Genomic DNA, 27,444 nt, shown 5'->3' with positions numbered 1-27,444 from the left:
GTGTTTGATGGCCCTCGTGTCGAGCTCGCGGCGGCGCAGCGCGGGCACGGTGCGGTGCAGAGACCGCAGCTCTCGTTCCTTCTCCTCTCTACAGTCATCTAGTACAGTTGATAGTTACCCCCAGCCCCCCTCCGGGTAGAAGTGGTGTTTGATGGCTCTCGTGTCGAGTTCGCGGCGGCACAGCGCGGGCACGGTACGATGCAGAGACCGCAGTTCTCGCTCCTTCTCCTCCCTACAGTCATCTAGCACAGTTGATAGTTACCCCCAGCCCCCCTCCGGGTAGAAGTGATGTTTGATGGCTCTCGTGTCGAGCTCGCGGCGGCGCAGCGCGGGCACGGTGCGGTGCAGAGACCGCAGCTCTCGCTTCTTCCTCTCCTCCTTAGAGTCATCACAGTTGATAGTTACCCCCAGCCCCCCTCCGGGTAGAAGTGGTGTTTGATGGCTCTCGTGTCGAGTTCGCGGCGGCACAGCGCGGGCACGGTACGATGCAGAGACCGCAGTTCTCGCTCCTTCTCCTCCCTACAGTCATCTAGCACAGTTGATAGTTACCCCCAGCCCCCCTCCGGGTAGAAGTGATGTTTGATGGCTCTCGTGTCGAGCTCGCGGCGGCGCAGCGCGGGCACGGTGCGGTGCAGAGACCGCAGCTCTCGCTTCTTCCTCTCCTCCCTAGAGTCATCACAGTTGATAGTTACCCCCAGCCCCCCTCCGGGTAGAAGTGGTGTTTGATGGCCCTCATGTCGAGCTCGCGGCGACGCAGCGCGGGCACGGTGCGGTGCAGAGACCGCAGCTCTCGCTTCTTCCTCTCCTCCCTAGAGTCATCACAGTTGATAGTTACCCCCAGCCCCCCTCCGGGTAGAAGTGGTGTTTGATGGCCCTCGTGTCGAGCTCGCGGCGGCGCAGCGTGGGCACGGTGCGGTGCAGAGACCGCAGCTCTCGCTTCTTCCTCTCCTCCCTAGAGTCATCACAGTTGATAGTTACCCCAGCCCCCCTCCGGGTAGAAGTGGTGTTTGATGGCCCTCGTGTCGAGCTCGCGTCGGCGCAGCGCGGGCACGGTGCGGTGCAGAGACCGCAGCTCTCGCTTCTTCCTCTCCTCCCTAGAGTCATCACAGTTGATAGTTACCCCCAGCCCCCCTCCGGGTAGAAGTGGTGTTTGATGGCCCTCGTGTCGAGCTCGCGGCGGCGCAGCGTGGGCACGGTGCGGTGCAGAGACCGCAGCTCTCGCTTCTTCCTCTCCTCCCTAGAGTCATCACAGTTGATAGTTACCCCCAGCCCCCCTCCGGGTAGAAGTGGTGTTTGATGGCCCTCGTGTCGAGCTCGCGGCGGCGCAGCGCGGGCACGGTGCGATGCAGAGACCGCAGCTCTCGCTCGCGCAGCGCGCCCACCGTTGATTCCTCCTCGCCTTCCATGCCGGTCGCCCAGCCATCTGGAACAACCCTTAGATATAGTCTGGCGGACACAAAATATCAGTAAGACTCGGGAAAACTATACTCATTCTTTTTTTCGGGGCTAGTAAATATTGTTGTATGTTGAAATGAGACAATCTTAGTTGAAATATTCTAAGTTCTTATAATACTGCACATCTTCATATATACCCTTTAATCGTAAATACTGCGTTGCTGAACTATCTGCTTCTTGAATTAATTTCCATACAACATTGAAATTTGACTGCTGTTCGTTGAACACTATACCTAATATTTTTCTACTGGTATGGTTTCTGTGACACTAGAAAAAAATCCGTATTACCTACTTATACTATTTTCGCAAAATATTTTTGAAAAATAATAATGAATATATTTTTTGAAGATATTGAATTATCAGTGTTATTGCGGATCCTTTTGTTTTGACATAATGATCACAAGTTATTGGTGAGTTATTGTAATGATTGCCAGAATCTTAACGGTTAACTTTTCAGGGTTTTCATTAAGGTCTTCTATAGATTAGTAGGGTTAGGTTAGGCTCGTTTTTTGGCAATCCTGAAAAGTTACGCGTTACTGAGAAAAAAATAAATGATGACTAACGAAAATGTGGACAAATGATACATAATGAGTTAAGAGTTTATGGGAACCAATAGAGACCCCCCAGTTGAAAAATACTATAACAGTTATAATTATAAACTGAAATCAATGTCATATACAAAGAAAAAATGACCAAGGCCTCCAAGTGTCCGATGCTGGATTCGAACCAGCGTACTCCGTTATAGCCACGGATGCCTCAACCACTCGGCCAACCGGTCACGGCGGCAAGGGTCGAAATTTTCAAGTATATGACACAATTACCGAAGGCTTAACGGCGCCCCCTGCCATCTCTGAGGTAGATTTGGTCTTAGAGTTATAATTATATTTTCAATTACAATCTTCTTTGTTATTTCTTGGTATTTAAATATTTTCATAAATGTTTGTATTGTCTTTCGGTAAGGAAAAATTGGCCTTAAATCTTATTAAAAAGAAGCGTTTTTTACGGGATAAGCAGGATAACGTAAAGGAGCTTCCCTTGCGAAAGAAAAATAAAGTGTATTAAATTAAATATTTACAGTAGCTTTCCGTGCATATATAATATAAAATGTTTTCGCCATTAGGGATAAACATGTACATAAATTAGGTCTGGGGCCCTTGTCTCGAAGCTACAAGTGGTAGTCACTGTCTAATATGACAAGTTGGAAAGAGACTTCCGCTTGTAACTAAAGTAAAACAAATGTGAACTTGTGTGAATAAAACAAGTGTGAACAAATGTTGCCACAGTTTGGCCAGTGTCGTTCTCATCGATATTAAAATTATTATTACATCGTAGGTTTAAGGTGCACCCAGACCGGACAATCAAATTGGCAATTTGATCGGCTAATCAATATAATAACTTTTTCAGTGATTTCGACAGATCAAGCTCTGTAGACCTCTAATTAAAGATAAAATTTTAATTTCAACATACATACATACATACAATCACGCCTGTATCCCATAAAGGGGTAGGCAGAGCACATGAAACTACTAAAGCTTCAGTGCCACTCTTGGCAAATAAGGGGTTGAAAGAAAACGAAACTGTGACATTGCAGTGACAGGTTGCCAGCCTCTCGCCTACACCACAATTTAACCCAAACCAGCAATAATATTATTTGAAAATTATTATAGATACATATTTTATGATATACTTGCCAAAGCGTCATAGATACTTTATCCACATAGATATGTGATAAAATTGGAAGCATAATACACCGGCTGGGAATGAATAATATTTTATAATAAAGACTAGTAAAGTTATCGTCGGACAGGGTATTTTATTTTTTACCTACAGGCTCGGAAACCTTTTTAGGGTTCCGTAGTCAACTAGGAACCCTTATAGTTTCGCCATGTCTGTCTGTCCGTCCGTCCGTCCGTCCGTCCGTCCGTCCGTCCGTCCGTCCGTCCGTCCGTCCGCGGATAATCTCAGTAACCGTTAGCACTAGAAAGCTGAAATTTGGTACTAATATGTATATCAATCACGCCAACAAAGTGCAAAAATAAAAAATGGAAAAAAATGTTTTATTAGGGTACCCCCCCTACATGTAAAGTGGGGGCTGATATTTTTTTTTTCATTCCAACCCCAACGTGTGATATATTGTTGGATAGGTATTTAAAAATGAATAAGGGTTTGCTAAGATTGTTTTTTGATAATATTAATATTTTCGGAAATAATCGCTCCTAAAGGAAAAAAAAGTGCGTCCCCCCCCTCTAACTTTTGAACCATATGTTCAAAAAATATGAAAAAAATCACAAAAGTAGAACTTTATAAAGACTTTCTAGGAAAATTGTTTTGAACTTGATAGGTTCAGTAGTTTTTGAGAAAAATACGGAAAACTACGGAACCCTACACTGAGCGTGGCCCGACACGCTCTTGGCCGGTTTTTTTATGCTTTTAAAACTAGTGGGTAAAAACGCATGTTATCCGTCCACTACCACGAAAATCGAACAAACCAAAATGTGTACCTCTTATTTTAAACTGATTTACTTATTCTTGATTTAAACTAGTCTGTTATAATTATGTACTTTGCAACTTGTCGATATATTGTTATCGATATATTATCCTTTACTATTTTTATTTAGCTGTTGTTGGTAACACTTTACCTGTCAGTCATTTGTCAATTTAGTCCGTAGGATTGTGGATTTTACTTTAAGCAAGCAAACAGTTTCACTATTACGACTATTACCTGTTGGTTCATCCCGCCGCAATTAGGATAAAAACAACAAGAGGACGAAAAAAAGCTTCGTGAAAGATTAACAAGGTAAGGAACATTTCCTTTGTGTTCTTATTTCATGTTGCTGATTGATCGTTCTTTTCAAACGCAGCCAGCCGCACATCTCTTGCCAATTCGTCTACAACACTTTCGCAAGTCAAAGTAAGTTGCTTCGTAATGAAATCTCGGATTCCCATAGTCAATCTTGTAGAATAGGTTCCTAATGAACTTTCACATTAATTGATCAGTATAAATGCGAATATGCGACTAACTTAATAATAACTATCAGAGATCGGACGGATATGCGACATTCTTAGTGACTTACGTCATTTTTATGACTTTTGGTATGAGATGACGCACAAAAATCCGATCTCTGGTTACTTTACTACTCAGTACTCACTCACAAAAGCTAGGCAGGTGTATTAGTGAGGGGTTAGTACTGGGGATTGTTTTTTGAATTTCGAACGCACGAATTCGCCGTTCGAATGTCTGGAAAACGACGTTATGCTATATATTTTTGAAAAAAAGGACGGCTAGTAACTTTAAACCTAGTGGTAATGACTACTCGTTTTCGATTTTGTTAGTAGAATTTAAATCGCTAGTAGTCGAGATATTATTGAATGAATTTCACGAAATCAAATGACCGAAATTCAAGAATCGCCCCCCTGTTCGTGGAAAAAATGCAAACTATTGAGTGTAATTCTCAATTGTGTGTTATTTAGGGGAACTTTTCCAACAAATTAGTATTCGTAATTTTGTCTATTTTGCAACTTTCTCAAGAAAATTTAATTTCATAACTAGCTACTATTAAAGTACGTCACTAAAGGTGTGCTGTAATATAACCTAACAAATTTGTTTTCTATTTTAGGAAGTACATAATAGTTGATTGTGCCGCCATTGAAACTCTAAAGTTTCTGAATAGTGTCGTCAAAAGAAGCCACTTTACGAACTTCCCCCAACTTATCTATAACTTTTTACCCTACTTTGCTGTTAGCCCTCTCGACCTTGTCGACATATCGAAACTAACTTTGAAGGATGTCCGTTTAGCGAAAACACTACACTACTGGTGACTTTTCTCATATTATGTGTATTACTAATCGCATAAGCTTTGAACACAGGTTCATTTAAAATTTATATATGTCGCAGGGAAATAGTCAAAACAGAGATTTGATTAAATCTCTAAGGGATATGAATAAATCACGCAGGATGTCAAAATTGCGATTTCATTTCATTATTTCTCTAGAAAATGTCAGTCATTTGACTAAATCTCTGACTCTGTTTAGTGAAATCACAAAATCGGCCAATAGACACGCCACGTTTCGTCATTTCACTAGATTCCGGATAAAATCCCTAAACATCGACAGTAACTTGACGAAACGAATTTATACAGTTTAGATTACGTTTCAGTTTACAACCAACTAATATTTGATTGAAATAGCTGGTTTTAAAAATAATTTTAATACCTATTTTGACATATTATTTTACCATTTCACTAATCTAGTTAGAGATTTTATCAAATCAAACTGGTTTCGTGAAACGACGAAGGCAAGAATCTAATATATCAATTGATTGATTAGATTATTTCTTTCGTCATTTCACGAAACCAGTTCAGAGATTTTATCAAATCACCATATACCATATTCCAGTTGAGACTTTATCATTCTCTAAATTTGTTTAGCGAAATGTTAAAACTAGTTGACTTTTTGAGTTCGTTTCGTCAATTTACTGTTGTGATTCAGGGATTTCATCAAATCCCTAAACAAATCTAGTAGAATGATGAAACGTGATGTGTCTATTGGCCGATTCTGTGATTTCACTAAACACTAAACAGAGTCAGGGATTTAGTCAAATGACTGAAATTTTCTTGAGAAATGATGAAATTCGGATTCGCCATGCGTGATTTGATCATATCCCTAAAGAGAGTTGATCAAATCACTGTTTTGGCCATTTCCCTGCGACATATACACAACTATCATAGAATGTGACATAATAAATAAGTTTAGATATTTTTGAGCACTCAATCTTATTTACTTCGGTCTCATCGTAGCGCGGCGGTAGTGACCATCAGCTACAGCCGCCACCATTAGCCTATAATGGCTTACCTAGAGTGAGAAGCACGTCTCCATTGGTAGCGCGGCGGTCGTGATGCTAACCTAACGGTGACCAATGCTGACTCCATCAGCCGATTATAGCAGGAGTGTGTAAGAATGTAACTAGTTCGGACACAGCACGGTATACGTACTTGTATCAGCATAATGCGGCGGGCAGGTGTAGCTAGAAGACAGCGGTTTACATCGGCAGCGCGGCGGCGGGGCGCGGGGTGTGCTGACCGCCAGCGAGCCTCCGTCAGTGAACCATGGTTTACATAGTGTGTAGTCTAGAGCACTGATTCTTACTAGTCTCAGTGCGGCAGGCAGGTGTAGAAAGCGGTCTACATCGGCAGCGCGGCCATGAAGCGCGGTGTAGCCGCAGTGGCAGTGTCCACCAGCTACATACCTCCACAATCGATCATGGCTGACGTAGACTATGTAGACTCGAGTAGTCCACTTACTTGTCTCAGCATAGTGCGGCAGGCAGGTGTAGCTGGTAGAAAGCGGTCTACATCGGCAGCGCGGCGGCGGGGCGCGGGGTGGCGGCGGCGGCGAGGCCGACGGCGACGGCGACCACCAGCCCGCCTCCATCAGCCGGCCATGGCTGCACCCGCACCCGCGCCCGCGCACTCGCTACCTATCAACACATACAAAAGTCACTTTTCGTCTTTTATGAGTTCAAAAGTTTAGTGTCAAGGTTAGCTCATAAAAATTCAAAATTCATTTATTTATCAAACATGGTTTCCTAAGGTGTCGAATCCTCCTTTTAACTTTGACACTTGTGTTGGAAGGAATTCGCTCCTTCATACAAGGTGTTAAATAAACATTAGGTAACAAAGCTGTAGCAGTAGCTGGAATAGATCCCTGAAGATAAGTTCGCCTTTATACCTCTATTCCTGCAAATTGTATCATGTATGTATGTGAATAAAGTAATTACTGAAACTATTTACTACTAAACGTGTTGTGAAGAGATTGAATAATTGTTGAAACAACCACGTCTAGGTAGGTACTTCTTAGTGAATACAGTATTTATTTAGTTTTGGGTGAATTTAGAATAGGGTAGTCTGAATTATGGTGTACTGTCATATCTACTTAATACGACGAAAACTGCGTTTTTATAGGGTAAGTAATAGAACGTATACAAACGTATGGTATATTCGGTAGAAGGTATAATTTCAATTTGTATAATTTTGTATGGTATAAAGTTCAATTAGTAAAATTGCTGTTATATATAATTTTAGATAGCATAAATTCAAATTATATAATGTTTGTTACATATAATATTGTTTCCTATAAGTATAATGTGGTATAACGTTGAAGTAATAGAATATACAAAACGAATACCATACAGGTGATATGCGCCTGCTGTTTTGCTGCTGATTCGTTTCTGTGGGGTCACAGTTCAAACCTAACCTAAACCTTCTATTGTGACAGGATTCGTTTCTGTGGGGTCACAGTTCAAATCTAACCTAAACCTACTTTTATGACAGGATTCGTTTCTGTGGGGTCACAGCTCAAACCTAACCTAAACCTACTTTTTTGACAGGATTCGTTTCTGTGGGGTCACAGTTCAAACCTAACCTAAACTTACTATTGTGACAGGATTAGTTTCTGTGGGGTCACAGTTCAAACCTAACCTAAACCTACTTTTTTGACAGGATTCGTTTCTGTGGGGTCACAGTTCAAACCTAACCTAAACCTACTTTTATGACAGGATTCGTTTCTGTGGGGTGACAGCTCAAACCTAACCTAAACCTACTTTTTTGACAGGATTCGTTTCTGTGGGGTCACAGTTCAAACCTAACCTAAACTTACTATTGTGACAGGATTAGTTTCTGTGGGGTCACAGTTCAAACCTAACCTAAACCTACTTTTTGACAAGATTCCTTTCTGTGGGGTCACAGTTCAAACCTAACCTAAACCTACTTTTTTAACAGGGTTCGTTTCTGTGGGGTTCCCAACCTAATTTTGTGATTTATATGACATGTTGTTATATTTTTTAATATTTATATATTATTAAAGATATAGTAAATGTAATTAGTTAATATGTATATTATAGTATACGGTAGTATGTATATTGTATGTTATATTATTTGTATCTTATACAAATTGAAATTATACCTTTTGTGCATTATACATAAAAAAAGTATACTTTTTGAGCGTTTGTAAATTGAGAATATGCCAAAAGTTTGTATTCATTATGTTACGCACCCGTTTTTATATTTTAACAATTACTAAAAAAGTTTTTGTGGCTCCTTAGGATTTTCAACAGGACATTACATACTTCTACATCACACTATCATCTAACAAATTTTGTTATAAATTAAAGATCCAAAAACATAGGAACTATAACGGATTTTACGAGCACAAGGCGTCTCCTGTTCAGTCATTCCTTACAAGTCTTAAGAGCTCTTATGTCACTCATGTGCCGAATCAGCGATTAGCAAATAAGCTCACATAAAACGTTTCGAGTTGTTTCTGGAAGTTTCTTATTTAGTCTCTAAGATATTCAAAGCAGCGTTTCCTCTGTGTAGTTTGCAAGGTGTGTAACATATTATGGGATAATGATGGAGGACAGTCACAAAGTTACACAGAATTGTGTATGTTTTCTGTACTCGCATTGGTTGCTGTGGCATCGTGATATTGTTGGTCTCTTTTTAATTAATAAAGTTACAAACAGAAAGTTTTCCCTACTTGCGACATGTGTCATATGTCGTTGTCGCACTGTAACCAACATGTGCGTTTCCTCGACAGTAGGTAGTGACACCAAAACAAAGTAAAGTCAGGAAATCAAAGAGGAAAAAGATAAGGCAAGTCACGCGAAATTTGTTATTCGTGAAAGATAATCCGCGATTGCGCGAGTTTTGGTGTTATTCGTCAATATCTGAAAGTAAAAGACAAATCCTGTAGCTATTGACCTGATTAGTACTCAGTTAATTTTTTGACACTGGTCCATATCGTATCTACTTAGAGCTTTTTTGACGAATATTAAAGTTCAGATGGGACTTTTAATTTCGCTATTTAATATTAAAATTAAATGGCTACGAGAATGCAGAGTAAATATGTGATTATTATCTATTAACACATGTGTCTTTGTGATATTTTTACAAACCTTTAACCTTTTAAGGTTATGTATAAATTCTACCCTTGCGAATTTAAACTAATTTCTGACTATTGTTGTTTTTCATGGCATTTCCTTCGAAGAGATAAACTCCAATTTCGAGTTACTTAGCTTTTTTTTCAAACACAGTAAACAGGAAGTAACCGAATTCGGCACATTATTAACCATAACGTCAAAATCAGGAATACACGTGTTCGAATATAATATAAACCATTTGCGAATTTCCTTGCGCGCCCACGCTCAATCAATTTTTGTATTGAGCCACCCAATACGGGCACAAACGGAAATAGACGTTCCATTTTGGGTTGTTAAAATGGAATTGTATTGCGGTCAACAAGTTTATTATGCAGGTCTTCTTTCCTATCAATAGACAGGCTGTATTTGGATATGTTTGGAGGTAAGTAATAGAAGAGAGTACTTGACTACCAATCAAATCAGCTCCTATTTTCGAATTGACTCTTGATAGTTATGTACGATTTACATATAATATAGTAACAGTAATTTTATCTAAAACTAACAACTGTCTGTACTTTTCTAATATCTTCTGGTGCTTTACTTATGCGTGTTGTTATTTTAAATGCAGTTTTACTGAAAATCTAGGAGCACTGACTACAAAAATAGTAGGTATTGTCATACCAATGCCTAACCATACCTAAGTTGACAATGCTTATCATGTGACAACCCCACCAATGTAAGTGTTATTATATAATATATATGTTAATGGACCAACTTTTGTATACCGATGTTTTTCCTCTAAAATGTATGACTCTAGCCAGATCTTCGGAAAAAATAGAACACGTTTAAATTTAAATCACAATCTCAGAGAGACATCAAATGCTGAATTTATGTAATTGAAAAGGGTCACAGTTTTCTAAAGCTTCATTTACCTGTCTATGCAAGTTATGCAAAACGGTCAACGCACTAAACGCGGTAACTAGTCTGATGGCCAATAATTAATTATCTAGTACAACCCTACCATTTCATGCAAATCAGAATTACAATTTAGGCCTTAAGGTGGCGCCAAGCGTCATCGGGATTTAATAAATTGTTCGCTATACGCCTATTAATTGCTTGCAGATTCCAATCTAAAACAGACCTTAATATAGCCGGCAAATAGAATGCTACTCACATACAAATAGAGTATAAGGTTCGCGTAAACGACAAGCGTTTTAATCCTTTATGCTCTGTTTGCCATGAATGAGTGTTCAGTAATTACATCACAATATTCATAATTCAAGCCGGAAAATTGGCGTGTTTTACCAAATAGCCGGATAATCGACTTTGCATCATTCATGCATCAGGCTTGTTGAACAACCTCAAAAGTTCAGCCCTAGTTATAGATTGCCTACTAATTATTCGAGTAATGAAGTTGGACTGAATTAGTTTCGCTGGATGCTGTTAAACTGGAGTCGAGGATCGTATAAATTGCTTAGTAAACTGAAAGTTAATTAGAAAAAAGTTAGTATGTACTTAAGTTTATTTCTAAAAGTAAAATCACGACCTAAATCGGTTTATTTATCTTGTCACGTTCTCGCTAAAGGTTTTACGAATCCTCTTGAGGCCACTAATACAGTGTTATGTACCGTAACCTACAGTTCCTGATATTCCGTAAACCGTTCCCAACATTTATTGTTAAAAAGGTTCTAAATTCGAAAACAAAGCAACTGTCTGCCGTTTGCCACGGTCTCAGGAGGATATAGCTCAAAAATATTGTAAAATATATTTAAAAAGAAAGTCCTGAGCTAGTACTTCTACAATATACGAAGCCGGCTGATATCGGATTGGTTCAATACCGACACCTCGATATGAAACCTACGATGCCAAAGGAAAACCACAGATAAGCTCATATCGGACATCCGTGCCAAAGACCGTGCGGTGCTTTGTGACGTTATCCCAGTCAATGAGGGTACAATCGTACTTAACGTAAAAAACCGGCCAAGTGCGAGTCGGGCTCGCGCACAAAGGGTTCCGTAGCAGCAAATATAATAAACCAATAACTTAACCAAAATTACAGTTAAATCAACCTATCTCAAAAACTATAAGAGATACTTTGATCAAACCAAAAATCGTTGAAAGAGTTAATTAGCATGCATCACCTCTATTTTTTTTAGAATTTTATACCCCGTAGTTATAAAAATAGAGGGGGGGGGACATACTTTTTACGACTTTGAGAGCTGATATCTCAAAAACCGTTCACTTTAAGAAAAATGTTTTTTAGAAAACTTTATATCTTTTAAAAGACCTTTCCATTGATACCCCACACGGGTATGTACATCGAAAAAAAAAATTTTCATCCCTCAGTTACATGTATGGGGGCCCCACCCCCAATTCTTTTTTTTACTATTTAGTGTCATAATTTTGTAGCGGTTCATACAACACATATTCCCATCAAATTTCATCACTGTAGTACTTATAGTTTCCGAGTAAATCGGCTGTGACAGACGGACAGACGGACAGACGGACAGACGGACAGACGGACAGACGGACATGACGAAACTATAAGGGTTCCGTTTTTGCCATTTTGGCTACGGAACCCTAAAAAAGAAATAAGATGTGAAGAAAATTGACAGTAGCAGCGTTGCTTGAATTCTTTACAAAGTTCTACTTTTGTGATTTTTTTTTCATATTTTTTAAACTTATGGTTCAAAAGTTAGAGGGGACGACACATGTTTTCTTACCTTAGGAGCGATTATTTCCGAAAATATAAATTTTATCAACAAATGATTTTACTAATCCCTATTCATTTCTAAATACCTATCCAACGATATATGACATGTTGGGGTTAAAATGAAATAAAAAATCAGTCCTCACTTTTACGAATACGTGTACCCAAAAAAATATGTTTTTTCCACTTTTTATTTTACCACTTAGTCGGTGTGATTGATATACAATTATACATATTGATACCAAATTTCAGCTTTCTAGTGCTAACGGTCACTGAGATTATCCGCAGACATGGACGGATATGGCGAAACTATAAGGGTTCCTAGTTTACTACGTAACCCTAAAAAGTGACTCACCCTCATATTGCTATTGCTTTTTAAGTTAAGTACTTTATAAAGTATACATAACTAATAATTATGTTCAGATTGTTCAGTTGTGTCAATTGTGTTTATGGCCCTTAAAATAATCCTGAACAATCGGCAAGGGTAAACGCTTAATCAGGAATCGTGAAAATCAAGACGAGAAGCCTTTTCTTAGCAGTGAAACACACAAATAGCCCTAACTTTTGCTACTATTTGGTTGGAAGTCTTGGAAGGACTATATTATAAATTATTATAGACTTATTTCATATATTCAATTCATATTATCCAATAGTTTTGTTAGGTCTTAGATGTATAGTATATTGAAGTATTGTCGCATGTTGTGTTCGCCTGTAATTGGATAGACACTTATTCATGGATTTTTTTAGCTCTAATCTGTATTTGTTGTAGTGTTGTATCTGTTGGTGAACCTTAAATAAATAAAAATTATAAAAAAATTAAATAAAATTCATATTAAAATCTAGAAACTACTTTTTTTCTCTGTGTAAAATGATAAATTCTAACTTGTTATTATTGTATCAAACTGACTGTTGGTTTCCCCGCTGGTAAACCCGTTGGTAAACCCGCTCACCGCTGGGCGAGTAACTATAAAAATCGCCGTGTCTCTTTTATTTACACGGGAGTGATTATCTTTTGTTCGTTTTTATAGCCGATACCTCATAGTTTACTAGCTCGCGGTGGAATCATTGCCTTAATATTTCCTTAAACATATTTTTTTCTAATATTATAAATGGGAAAGTGTGTGTGTCTGTTTGTTTGTTCGTCTTGCAGGGCAAAACGGGACCTGAGGTGATTTTTTAAGTGCAGATAGTTGAAGGAATGGAGAGTGACATAGGCTACTTTTTGTAAAACGCCGCGGGCAAAACCTAGTAACCATATAAGCTTAAACTCTCTCGTTGACTAGACTAGACTACACTACAGTAAAATAATGGCGACGTGTGGAGAGGGTCCAATTACCCAGAACGGGGCATGGAGCGTATTATTAGTTATTGTAGGGGCGTGTACTGAGAAATATGTCGCGAAGGGTCTGAAAATGTTTATTTGTGTTCTCTTTTGTGGTACTTAACTCCTACTTAACACATTGTGCCGGGAACTCGCTCAGCGGATGGCTGTGTTCGTAATAAGTAGCTTTTCTGTACAAAGCTGGAAAACGTTAGAATTGGCTACGCGCGTAGCGCTACGAAAATGTTGAGAGTTCTTGCTATAAAAATACCTCTTAGTACCTTTATAATAGTAATAAAATACTTTTCACCACACCAACTGGTAAAGGCTTTCTTTGCTATTCGAAAACAGATAGCAAAATTGCATTTTATCCACAAGGGGGCAAAGTAATTTCATACAAATTTTAACTCGATGTCTTAATCTGGCTGCTACATTTTACCTATAAATAATGATTTTGAATCATAAATATTGAATAAATTGATGGATTTCATTTATTTTGATGTTTTATAGTCAGTATTTTGTTCGTGTTGGTGTGGTGAAAAATTTTGTGTTTCACTCGGTGGCAAAGTTTGTTTAACCTTTGTGCCTTGATACCCTCGCAACGCTCAAGATTCCACTTTTTGAACCACTCGCTACGCTCGCGGTTCAATATTGGAATCTTTCGCTTGCTCGGGTATCGATATTGGCACATGCGGTTAAACAACTACTTTGCCCCTTGTAAAACAAATAACTATTATTCCACACTACAGAACAAAAAAAACACAATTCAGAACAGATACAACATAGTGGGTAACAACAGGCGGTCTTATCGCTAAAACAGCGGTTTCTTACAGACACCCTTTATGTATATTATACAAGTATTCAACACAACGTTTTTTTATAAACTTATTTAGTTAGTATCAATATTTTATACAAAGCTCCAGGAGCCGTGGTGAATGCCGGGATAATGCAAGGAGGATCAGGATGATCAATATTTATTCAAGGATCATCATTATTATCTATACTTAAATATTAATAGTACTTACATTACGATACAAGTACGTAAAAACCGGCCAAGAGCGTGTCGGGCCACGCTCAGTGTAGGGTTCCGTAGTTTTCCGTATTTTTCTCAAAAACTACTAAACCTATCAAGTTCAAAACAATTTTCCTAGAAAGTCTTTATAAAGTTCTACTTTTGTGATTTTTTTCATATTTTTTAAACATATGCTTCAAAAGTTAGAGGGGGGGGGACGCACTTTTTTTTCCTTTAGGAGCGATTATTTCCGAAAATATTAATATTATCAAAAAACGATCTTAGTAAACCCTTATTCATTTTTAAATACCTATCCAACAATATATCACACGTTGGGGTTGGAATGAAAAAAATATCAGCCCCCACTTTACATGTAGGGGGGGTACCCTAATAAAACATTTTTTTCCATTTTTTATTTTTGCACTTTGTTGGCGTGATTGATATACATATTGGTACCAAATTTCAGCTTTCTAGTGCTTACGGTTACTGAGATTATCCGCGGACGGACGGACGGACGGACGGACGGACGGACGGACGGACGGACAGACAGACATGGCGAAACTATAAGGGTTCCTAGTTGACTACGGAACCCTAAAAAGGAAGTTCTAAACGAGTGGCGATAAATTAATACACGACCGAAGGGAGTGATTTAAATCGACACGAGTTACGAATTTCCTTTTCGCACGTGTATCGTACGAAGTTTTTCAGGGTGCGTAGCCGAATGGCACAAACGCTCACGAAACGAAACGCTAGTAGATATCTATCCCTATCGCTCTTGCATATTGGCGCGACAGAGCCGGACTACGTTTCGTTTTCGTTTGGCGTCGGAGAAATGCCATTCGGCTACGGGGCCAGTACAGATGAACCTCCGAAGTTTCGACCTGGCATATAATGAACCACTTCTCGCACTAGTGCGTAAAAAAAACACCATCTGTACTGAAATAGTACATTACGATACAAGTGCGTAAAAAAGGAAGTTCGAAACGAGTGGCGATAGATTAAAGCACGACCGAAGGGAGTATTTTAAATCGACACGAGTTACGAATTTCCTTTTCGCACGTGTATCGTACGACGTTTTTCAGTACAGATGAGCCTCCGAAGTTTCGACCTGGCATATAATGAACCACTTCTCGAACTAGTGCGTAAAAAAACGACCATCTGTACTGAAAAAATATTTTTGGGCAGTTCTCCACGCCAGCATATTTTAATTGATCCTATTTTGTTATCAACATTTAGTGATATAAGTCGGCTTTCGTAAGATATATACAGGATAATTGTTATAATTAAGAAAATATAGATACTAGAACCTTGATGACGAAATAAAACTTACTAAAATCTCAATTCATCAAATATATCTTGGTAACAAAATAGGAATAAATAATGTGTGTGTAAAAAATGATGTCCTACTAACTTTTGGCCGCGGCTTCGCTCGCGTTAGAAAGAGACGAAAAGTAGCCTATGTATGTCACTTTCCATTCCTTCAACTATCTCCACTTAAAAAATCACGTCAATTTATCGCTCGGTTTTGCCGTGAAAGACGGACAAACAAACAGACACACACATACTTTCTCATTTATAATATACTAGCTTTTGCCCGCGGCCTCGCTCGCGTTAGAAAGAGACAAAAAGTAGCCCATGTCACTCTCCATCCTTTCAACTATCTCCACTTACAAAATCACGACAGTTAGTCGCTCCATTTTGCCGTGAAAGACGGACAAACAAACAGACACACACTTTCCCATTTATAATAGTATGGATATATTTTTAATAATTCCTAAGGCCCACTAACTCTGAGTTAAGTGGTTGGTGCAAGTGGGCCTAAGACGTTACGTTCAAAGATAATTCCGTTGCATATAATATAATTTATAAAGTTTCACATGTTTTGCAAAAATAATTAATAATTTACATTCACATTAACTTTTACTATCAATAATTCGTCCCTTTGCATACAATAGGCTTAAAAACCATACTCGTAAGCGAACAATATGTATCCGGCGATTTCAGGAAAAACAAATTGTTATTGTATGCCGTGCCAGTTATTTCAGTGAAAATTTTCAGATTATTTATGAGCGGATCGTATAATTTATATGTGTAATCATGTGTGTCGGGAAGAAGCGTTACCAGTGAACACTTATGTATAGGTACACTTGATAGCAATAAAACTGTGCATTCGCTACGATATAGCTGTACAGACAAAGCTTAGCGGGTAATGAAATTGGTAAAGTCTTCCAAATAGATCTTCTCGATTTCTTAACTCCTCCTCCTCCCCCTTTCGTTATCCCGGCATTTGCCACGGCTCATGGGAGCCTGGGGTCCGCTTTGACAACTAACCCCAAGATTTGGCGAAGGTACTAGTTTTTACGAAAGCGACTGCCATCTGACCTTCCAAACCGAAGGGTAACTAGGCCTTATTGGAATTAGTCCGGTTTCCACAAGATGTTTTTCACCGAAAATATGTTTGTAGCAGAGTCCTGGCGCAACTCTGATAAGACGGAGGCGTAACCCGCGTCTGTCAAGCAGAAGTGACAGTGATTTTAATATCGTTAACGTTTGAGACAAGATGTTTTGCTTATTATTTACAACGTACCTGGCACAGGCACACCTCTCCACTCCCTCGCTGACGCTGTATACACTGCCACGCCGCATTCGACGCTCGCCCAGTGCGTGCTGTCACACGCTTCGGCACCACATCCTAAAACCACCCCTACTCGCACAAACCCCGCATTGTATTACACTTTTATTACACTCAAAGCTTAGCTCCGTTACCTAAACTTTATCCACATCGTCAAGTTTTACACTTAAAACAAATGCCAACTATTCATTTTCACATCACAGATAGTTTACTAGTGCACAGTCACGTCTTGCATGTTTTATTGCTTTCTCGACGCTGCACTTCACGTTACACTGGACGGAAAGCACTTGCAGTCATGGTATTTACCTGGAACAAAGAGTTTTATTAAGTTTTTATGAAAATCTTGAACTCGGGAAGTCGGTTTATCAGAAACGACGTGCATCGTCTTCAAAACTTAATATTAAAACTATACTATTTACTAAGTATTATGTTGAAACGAAAAGGTATAAAGGTAAAGGTATATAGGGGTTTTACCGTAATTTCCAATACAATTTCTGGACTCCAAAATAGGCAATTGTGTTGTTTGGCAAACTGCATCAATTTTGACGCATAATTAGCACTAGTTAGACCTCACTATGACAGCCACAAATACGGCTTGTTCATTGATCACTGTCTAATTATCTCTAGCCAAATGAAGTTATTCAACCAAACCAACCTGATTTAAATGAAAACGGACACAAAGGCTTTGCGGCGAGAAACTCGTGGTACGAGCTCCAGAGCGCAGGTATTACAAGTTTATCATGTCGCTCATATATTGCGATTAAAATTAAAATTCTGCGTTCATAGTGCTGCTTTGTTCGTACGTGCTTCAAACGAGTTCCCACTCAGCTCTGTAAAGCTTCGTTTACATGAAGCTACTTTCGAAAACTACTCTGAAAAGTCTATTAACTATTTTAGGCATTCCTCTGGGGACAACGAACTGTCATTACTCATAGCGACTTTTGGCTTTTTGTGGATGCGCCCTAATAGTGTAATTTGCATTGAATGCGATGTGTCGGCGCGAATTGAGAGTGATCGCTGAGCGTTAGTGGGCCGGAAATATATTCTGGAATATGTCATGACACTCTATTATTTGAATATCATATTAACGTATGAAGCAAGCATCTGTTGTCGAGACATTTACATATTTTGATAATAAATATTTCAGTGGCTGAGTCGTTCTGTTTGCTTCTTGTTGTTGAGAGGATCTATTGAGATTTAAAGATAAGGGAACAAGCGAATACAAAATGCCACATTGCTAACATTTTCTTTGCACCTTATTCTTTGAGGTTTCAGGATTTGAAATAGGAATAGGAGTGTTTAGATTAATACTACCTAAACGTATGTATTTTAATAAATTTAGTTGGGTAGAAAATAGATACTTGTAGGTATCTTTCTTTAGAACAAACCGTTGTTCCTTAATTGAGTTAAAAACCACCGGAAAAGAGAAAAGGAAACCGGCATTTGTATTTAGCAAATAACTAGGATGCCTTTTTTTAAATAATTCGTTTTCGGTCTCATCTTGAAGATTTATACTTCGCTTTTTCTGATAGCGGACATCGACTTTACTTTGTAACACGTTTCTCTTTATTATCTTCTCCAAGCGATCTGTAAGCAAGTTTAGTAACTAAACCTTGCCTCAGGCAACAGGTATCAGATGTTAGATCTTAGATCTTCTTTTTTTAAGGGTTTGTTTCTTTGTTATTTCCGTAACATCAAATATAAACGTTTTAGAAACCCATTCATTTCTGTCATTGACAACGCTACATACTTACTTTAATAGTCGTTTAACAACCACATCAAAAAAATGCTTTCATAAGTATAAGTACCATCAAAATCACGTTCTTTCACGTATAAAATAATTCAAACACATGCAAGATCCCGGAATACATATCCGACTTAACACGATTGCTACGGGGAGAATTTATTTGTTCTTTGTAATTCATACGACACGTAATGCACGAAATTTAATAAGGATTATATATTACATTACATTGTGTATGACACGTATCGCACGAAAAATTCAGAATGTTGACATCTACGTCTAAACGAAGACGAAAAAGAAACTGATGTAAAAGGATCGTATTTGTAACTCTATACCTTGTATACCTTGTCATAACTTCATAGCAAGTTCTGACACTAAACATAATGAATAAAGTATATTAGACCTACTCATATACATATCATTAAAAAATATTGGAGGACGTCACAGATACATAGATCGACCTGTAGCCCCAAACGATGTGAGTATAGGTAGGTTTATTTGTGTACACATGCGCGGATCTAGGGGGGGGGGACCCCCATGGAGCCTAGGTTGGCCAGACAAATTAACCACGTGAACCCCCCCCCCCACCCCTGAGCACGAAGCTGGATCCGCGCTTGTGTGTACATCTTATTAATACCCTTACCAGGATTTGAACACAGACCCATCGGATTAGCAGGGCGACGGCAGGGTCAATTGATATCAACTAGGCCAGACTGGTGGTCGTCTGTTACATTATGTTATTCGTTGCAAGGCCGGGAAGAAAGAGTTGCATCGGTGTAAAATTTTCTACTAGTATTACATACATATATCGGTTAGTGTTTTCCAGAACTAAACAATAGAAAACACACAATTTCACCACCAATAATAATCAGCAGCAACCGTTAATCTCGGAAGTAAATCAAGAGCTTCAATAGCTTCGTAAACTAAATGGTCGTTTCTCGCTTAATAAATTGTCCCATTTATCAGACACTGGCCGGACTCTAGTTTAATAATAATAGCAATGCATTAGCGCGATATTGCGAGTGACACACCTGTTACTGTGACTCCGGGGTGAATAAATTACCCCACTAGTTAACGAGCTCTGGAAGATTCTACACTAAGGAGAAACATTGCTTCGTTGCCTCCTATAAATATGTATGTAGTTTTTATTATTATCCTTCCTTTGGTCCGCGTTTCATTCCTGGAGACTGATTACTTTGCAGATGATTTGCTTCGACAGTCACGATCCTCATCTCCCTTAACGCTTCGCGGGATTGGATTGAGAGGTTATAGCTGCTTCATAATAGTGATGCCGTCTCAAAGTCTGCAAATGAGGTTAAAGAATAGAAAGGGTTAGTGAAGACCTCCCCCACTAGGTTACAGACGCCGTGCATATTCTTCCTAGTTCAACACAACAATCCTCGAAGCTTACGCAAAGACCAGCCTGTGACTTACCGAAAGTGAAGTTTATTTCTCTTAAGATGTTATTGTATTAAATCGGTGTAGGTATGTATGTAGGTACGAGTGTTTCTTCTAAAGCAAATAAAGGGCTTTCAGAATATACGAGGAGCCTACTCGAATTATGTCAGAAACCAACTAATCATAAACAACATCGCAGTTGCCTACACATAATTCCGCTTGGGTTAGCATTCCGTACACAACAATGAGGAAGAAGCCGCCGAGGCGCTAATATTGAATTAATCCATCTCACACTTTCGCTGTAACGCTTGGCAGAGAGTTTGTGTAATGTGTTTAATTAATAGTTTGACGCCCTGCTGCCGTCGACGCCGCTATGGTGTGTCTTTGTGAGACCGTGATTCGATGACTTCAAAGTATAAAGTACATGAAACAAGAAAGTTTATTAATTATATACCGCTTGTTACGAGTATATATGTAGGTAAATAGTCGTGCCACGAAATTTGTTGTAATAGGCGAGACGCCTAAAAAAAACTAATTAGTCCGTCAGTTAGATTATCAAAGAATTTTAGACACGTATTTTTTTCTTTTTTTTTCGTAAAGGAAAAATGACGACGGTACAGCGCGTTGAATTTTCGCCTGACGTCACGCCTAGGTACAATTTTTACTTATAAGAGACGTCACAAGCCCCCACTCCGGAACTTTGATGCTCTATATCTTTGTATTTTTTCATTAATTAGAGCGAGCATTAAAGCGAAAAATATGTGTTCAGTATTTTTGGACAATATCGAACTGACGGACTAAACAGAATGCCATTTTTTTATGTAGTCGCCATCCCTATTGAAATTGACAAGTAAATAAAACAAAAACAGCATCTAAGCCTAATCAATTATGGCAAAACAAGTGTTAGGTCATTATATTGTCTTTTTTATAAATTTCTTATAAATAATTTTCCTTAAGTAGGTACTTAGCACAGAAACAAGTAACGGGCTATTCCTTGTGATTAGATTACCAAAAATATGCATGGTATATTTTTAGAATGCATAGACAGAATGCGGTAAACTTCAGCGGAAGATTCCTACTTTAATATTTTCTGCAGATTAGCAATAGCGCTACAAACTTTGGAGTGCTAACGAGAGTTTTAGCTACTTTAATACTGTGTAAGTACTAGAACTAGGTATACCGACTAAATAAACGTGTGAAAGCAGTAAGGTGGCGAATGCTCTTCACTTTTGCTGAGATACTGCATATCTCATTAACACGCTCGTTGAATGCAAGCGGTTCGCTGCTATTAAACGCGAAACTTGTTACAGGCTCATTCCGAAACTTAATCGTTTTTTTAATATGTATTCAAATTAAATACTGCGCTATAAAGAAGCTCACATAAAATGTGAGGAAAATGAAATTATATATAGGCCATAAAACAAAAATCAGCACAAATATTCTGACAAATTATACATGTAATAAAATTAGCCATGTTTAACAACCGAAATGATGTCGACAAGCTTGTTGACAGAGGAAAAAATTGCGTCGATAGCCCCGAATTTCAGGCGTAGGTGCGCGGCCGGCTCGGGCGGGCGGGCCGAGTAATAAATGTGAGCGCGCCTTCAGGTCTCGCTCCAAGACATCTGGACACTGAGCTAATTTATAGTCCCCATTATTCAACACCGCGGCGCCGCGTGCGTGACGTCACACTGCAAACACTCGCAACTCCAGCTTTTTCCGTAACTAGACTACTCCCATTAACGTTCATTATGATTCATATTTTATTCCGTTAACCTTAATAGTTCCAGTGCTCTTCATATTTACGTTTTTATTAGTCAGAGGCATCCGGCGCCTAATAAATCGAAGAGGGCGTTGAAATTTGAAGAATCGGGTCGACGGCAGTTAAAAAATATTCGCGCGCAAAATGACGCCAATAAAAATGATATAACGCGGTAATATTTATATTATACTTTATTTTTCTTTCGAATAACGACATTCTCAAATTCGACTGTTCATTTCGCTGCGAATGACTTCAGGCACCGATGGATGATGAAACAGGGTATAAAAGGCCCATAACCAAATTACGCTCACAAGAAATATTGAAATGGGTCCCATAAACTTCATGAGCTGAGTGATGGGGCGTCGTAATGCTGGACATTAAAGGACTCGTCAGCGCGTAAATAATAATGTATTTCTGACTCCCTTAATAATGACAGTATTACTATGAACGCTTAAAGACGTAATAATATGTTGTGTTATGGTCCAGATTTATGATTATTAAAGTCAGGAAGCGCATGTGCTAAACAGAGATTATGGGTCGGAATGCCCGTGGTGCCATTTATTACGCGTTTTATGGAGCTACGTTTATTCATCGTACAGCGACCGAAATCGTCTCGTGGTTAGCTTTATTCGACTAATTATAATACATGTTCCTCTCGCCACGAATGTGTGGGCGGGTCGCTATGTCTAACCGCTACCGCTAACCATGAATTATGTGTCTAAAAATAAATGCTTCCAGATATTAATAATTATATTATGTATCTAAATAATACATATCGCCTTGAGTATTCCATATGGTGAGTCGAACTTTTTCCAATATTCAATACGAGTAGCAGTAGCACAATATACAGTATTTAGGCAGGTAGCCTTATTAGCCTTTATCTAGATATGACGGGTCGATACAAAATGTCATCTTCTGATCAAATAACGGGTGATAACAAAAAAATGAGAATACATTTGACAGGCATTTAAAGAAAACTCTTCAGATTTAAAAAAATTGTTATATATTTTGAATAAATACAAGAATAAATATACAAAAATGTAATGGAGATTGGCATAGGATCCATGGTAAACTGTAAATCGGAGCTTGAACATGATGTTCGTAAAAAACCGGTGGACGATTTTTTTTTGTCTATCTTTCAAACACATGTCTTTTTAGGGTTCCGTAGTCAACTAGGAACCCTTATAGTTTCGCCATGTCTGTCTGTCCGTCTGTCCGTCCGTCCGTCCGTCCGTCCGTCCGTCCGTCCGCGGATAATCTCAGTAACCGTTAGCACTAGAAAGCTGAAATTTGGTACCAATATGTATATCAATCACGCCAACAAAGTGCAAAAATAAAAAATGGAAAAAAATGTTTTATTAGGGTAAAGTGGGGGCTGATATTTTTTTTCATTCCAACCCCAACGTGTGATATATTGTTGGATAGGTATTAAAAAATGAATAAGGGTTTACTAAGATCGTTTTTTGATAATATTAATATTTTCGGAAATAATCGCTTCTAAAGGAAAAAAAAGTGCGTCCCCCCCCCCTCTAACTTTTGAACCATATGTTTAAAAAATATGAAAAAAATCACAAAAGTAGAACTTTATAAAGACTTTCTAGGAAAATTGTTTTGAACTTGATAGGTTCAACTCAGTAGTTTTTGAGAAAAATACGGAAAACTGCGGAACCCTACACAGCCTCCGCCACACGGGCGCGTTTCGAGAGCGTTGCGTCAGCTTAGCGGCACGCGAGCTGAACGCGCGCTGTTCTGCGCGTTGGCAGAGCGCTCCGCCGGCGTCGCGCCGGCGCATCGCGAGCGGTCCGCCCTCGGAACGCTTGTGCAGTCACACATAACACAGCGCGCGTTGCGATCGGACGGATTTGGGTCATCATGAATTCGAACGTAGAAAGATAAATGCGAAAGTAACTCTGTCTGTCTGTCTGTCTGTCTGTCTGTCTGTCTGTCTGTCTGTCTGTCTGTCTGTCTGTCTGTCTGTCTGTCTGTCTGTCTGTCTGTCTGTCTGTCTGTCTGTCTGTCTGTCTGTCTGTCTGTCTGTCTGTCTGTCTGTCTGTCTGTCTGTCTGTCTGTCTGTCTGTCTGTCTGTCTGTCTGTCTGTCTGTCTGTCTGTCTGTCTGTCTGTCTGTCTGTCTGTCTGTCTGTCTGTCTGTCTGTTACACTTTCCCGCTTAAACCACGCAACCGATTTTGATGAAATTTGGAACAGACAATCTTTAGACCCTGAGACAGAACATAGGCTAATTTTTATTTCGAAAAAAAGGGATGAAGGGGTTGAAAAAGAGAGATAGGGATAGCGATAGGGATAGCGATAGCGATAGCGATAGCGATAGCGGCACCTCTGGGTCGTCTTCCATCTGAAACTTATGACAGACTGTCTTAGAATAGTATCTCTAGCACTCAAGAACAAGGGCATATCTCTCTACTCACGAGTAACTCCACATAAAATTCGACTCTACATAAAATTCGGCTCTACATAAAATTCGGCTCTACATAAATTCGGCTCTACATAAATTCGGCTCTACATAAATTCGGCTCTACATAAATTCGGCTCTACATAAATTCGGCTCTACATATAATTCGGCTCTACATATAATTCGACTCTACATATAATTCGACTCTACATATAATTCGACTCTACATATAATTCGACTCTACATATAATTCGACTCTACATATAATTCGACTCTACATATAATTCGACTCTACATATAATTCGACTCTACATATAATTCGACTCTACATATAATTCGACTCTACATATAATTCGACTCTACATATAATTCGATTGCGATAGCGATAGCGATTGCGATAGCGATTGCGAATTGCAATCGCAATCGCAATCGCAATCGCTATCGCTATCGCTGTCGCTGTCGCTGTCGCTGTCGCTATCGCTGCGCTATCGCTATCGCTATCGCTATCCCTATCGCTCAGATCATGAGCGGATTGCGCGCGCATCGCGCGCTTCCTGCCAGCGTCCGGCGGGCGACACGCCGGCCGCCTGCCGGCGTCACGCCGGCCGCCTGCGGGCGTCACGCCGGCGTGTCACTCCGCTGACGCGACGCCGACGCTCTCGAAACGCGCCCGTGTGGCGGAGGCTTGAGCGTGGCCCGACACGCTCTTGGCCGGTTTTTTTATTATTAATTGGGCACAATTTTCAGCTCTCTAATTGTTTTTAGTTACCTATGCTTTATATCTTTCTGGTGTAGTAGAAACATCTCCAGTAAATACCGTTTATATCCAATATTATGAGTTTTACTAAAAGGCAAATTTCTTCCATCATCTAAAATGAACGATTTTCTTGAATCATTTCACGTCATGCAACGACATTACGACGTAACAGTCGATTTTTGATCGTATGTGGATTCTGGTGCCCTCGCCTACTTTCAGTATTTCAGACTAATAGTTTTTCACGATTTACAGATGTATGAGTAAAGCCCCATTTAGATGGTACGAGTTTCTCGCCCGTTTTGGTCGAGAAACTCGTATGACATTATCGTATGCGATAATCGCCTGGCGATTATCGTACGAAAGCGTTTACACTCGTGCGAGAAATAAAAACTCGTATACGAGTATCGTATGCGATACTCGTCAGGCGATTATCGCCAGGCAAAATAGTTTAGACGGAGAGTTGAATTTTCAGGAGATATTTCCATAACATTTCTCGACTCGTCTAAACCGGTTCTCGTATGACATTTCTTCTCGAACGTGCGATTATCGCACGAATCGGAGCGAACCGATTTTCATACGAGTTTTGCCTTTCAACTTCCGTGCTTACTTGCTAATTAATTAATTATAAACACATATACTATATGCTTTTTTATAATATTGTATACAATTTACGTTGGATTTATTTGAATTTAAGTTGAATAGTACCCAATAACTTTAAAAACACTATAAATTATTTATGACGGTTTAAATAATAATTGTATAATAGGGGAAATAATGAATTCGACTGTAGCGTTACCTATCTAGTAAGATCTTGGTTGCGATACTTGCAATTAAGTTTAGGATATAATTGAACATAGAATATACCTACATAAGATTTAATTTAAATGACAGCATTAACCAAATAATGCCAGTAAACATTAACTCTAGAGGTATAATATTGATAATGATAACCCTAATTTATTTTTGGTCTTAGCAGTTAGTGAGAGTTAGCTATAAATATAAAAATACCATGATTTACATGATTACTGTTTCTAGGTAAAGAAAATTTAATTCGAATGAGTAGCGCATAAACTCGTATACGATTCTCGCATACGTGTTTTGTTTACACGGAGACATACAAACATCTAAGGCGAGGCGATTATCGCCTCCTCCCGTGCGATATCGTACGCACAGTTTACATGATACGATATTTTTTCTCGTACTTCGATAATCGCACGTTCGAGGCGAGAAACTCGTACCATCTAAATGGGGCTTATAGTTATTTGTTATACAAGGGGGCAAAGTTGTATTTTAACGCCGAGTGTGGAATTGAAAAACGAGCAAGTAAAAGGATTCTATAGTTGAACCACGAGCGAAGCGAGTGGTTCGAGAATAGAATCCCGAACTTGCGAGTTTTTTAACACACGAGAAGTAAAATAAATTTGCACCCGAGTGTAACACAAAACTTTTCTCCTCACTATAGCGAGGAAACTACAACGCAAAAAATGCGTTTATCACTGCTTCCAGTAGTTCCACAGGTGGTAAATCATCTTTATTACTAGATTCACCTACTTTTATCAATTTGAAAGCAGTTAATTTGACTTTATTCAAGGTCAAATTACTTTACCCACTAGTGGATAAAATGCGTTTTTACCCGCTGGTATTAAAGGACAAAACACGTGTTTCCGAGCTAGTGAGGGGAAAAGTATATTTCAATATTATAGCGACATATCGTTGGCTTATGGAATTTGTATCATTAAAATTACTATAAAGTAACTTCAACGCCCTCTTATTCATAATCTTCGCCGGTCGACTGCTGCCACCTCTTCGAACTACAGTCAAGGATGACAGAATTCTATACAGCGTAGTGTACAGCGCGTAGTTTCAAAGCTTCTTGCTATCCGCCGTCTTAAAGACGGCGTTCTTTGAGCAACAAAATAACTTATGAAAAAAACAAATGACGATTATGTTACACAAAAGAGATAGTAACAACTTCTAGAACAAACTTTTTTTCAATGGTTGACTAGTATTTTTTCTAGAGCTGCATAAATGTATTCTCATTTTTTTGTCATCATCCATTATGCAATTTAAGACAAAGCGATATAAAAATCAAAGGTACTAATAACGTCGATAGCAAAATAACATAAGTACTTATCTATACAGCCCGCCTAATGACAAGCAGTTACCGTGGTATAACTAATTCCGCTTATAACCAAATCTTATCGAATATCTGTATTTACTAAATTCTTATAAATATAGAGTACAATTTACCATACTGTAACTACGAGTAAGCCAAAGTTATGTTTCAATATCTGTTACTTAGTCGTAATACAAGTTTGGTCGTGCACA

The 27,444-nt window shown here is 38.9% G+C and overlaps 1 protein-coding gene across 2 annotated transcripts in view; it reads right to left on the bottom strand.

Moving 5' to 3' along the window:
* LOC125231137 (monocarboxylate transporter 4-like) overlaps positions 1-27,444 on the bottom strand; it is a 110,415-nt gene that overhangs the window by 32,072 nt on the left and 50,899 nt on the right. The window contains exons 2-4 of one of the 2 annotated variants that reach the window (XM_048136498.1): positions 17,001-17,351; positions 6,756-6,931; positions 1,264-1,423 (exon numbers count right to left, since the gene is read on the bottom strand). In XM_048136498.1, coding sequence (XP_047992455.1) covers positions 1,264-1,423; positions 6,756-6,885 — 290 coding nt within the window. In that variant the 5' untranslated portion in view covers positions 6,886-6,931; positions 17,001-17,351. Of the gene's footprint in view, positions 1-692; positions 790-1,263; positions 1,424-6,755; positions 6,932-17,000; positions 17,352-27,444 lie in introns of those variants that run through there. The other variant, XM_048136497.1, reaches the window with a different exon arrangement.

Source organism: Leguminivora glycinivorella, chromosome 11 (genome assembly GCF_023078275.1).
Source record: "Leguminivora glycinivorella isolate SPB_JAAS2020 chromosome 11, LegGlyc_1.1, whole genome shotgun sequence".
Lineage (NCBI taxonomy): Eukaryota > Metazoa > Arthropoda > Insecta > Lepidoptera > Tortricidae > Leguminivora > Leguminivora glycinivorella.
Note: the sequence above shows the minus strand (reverse complement) of the source record. Positions and strands in the feature narration are given on the sequence as shown.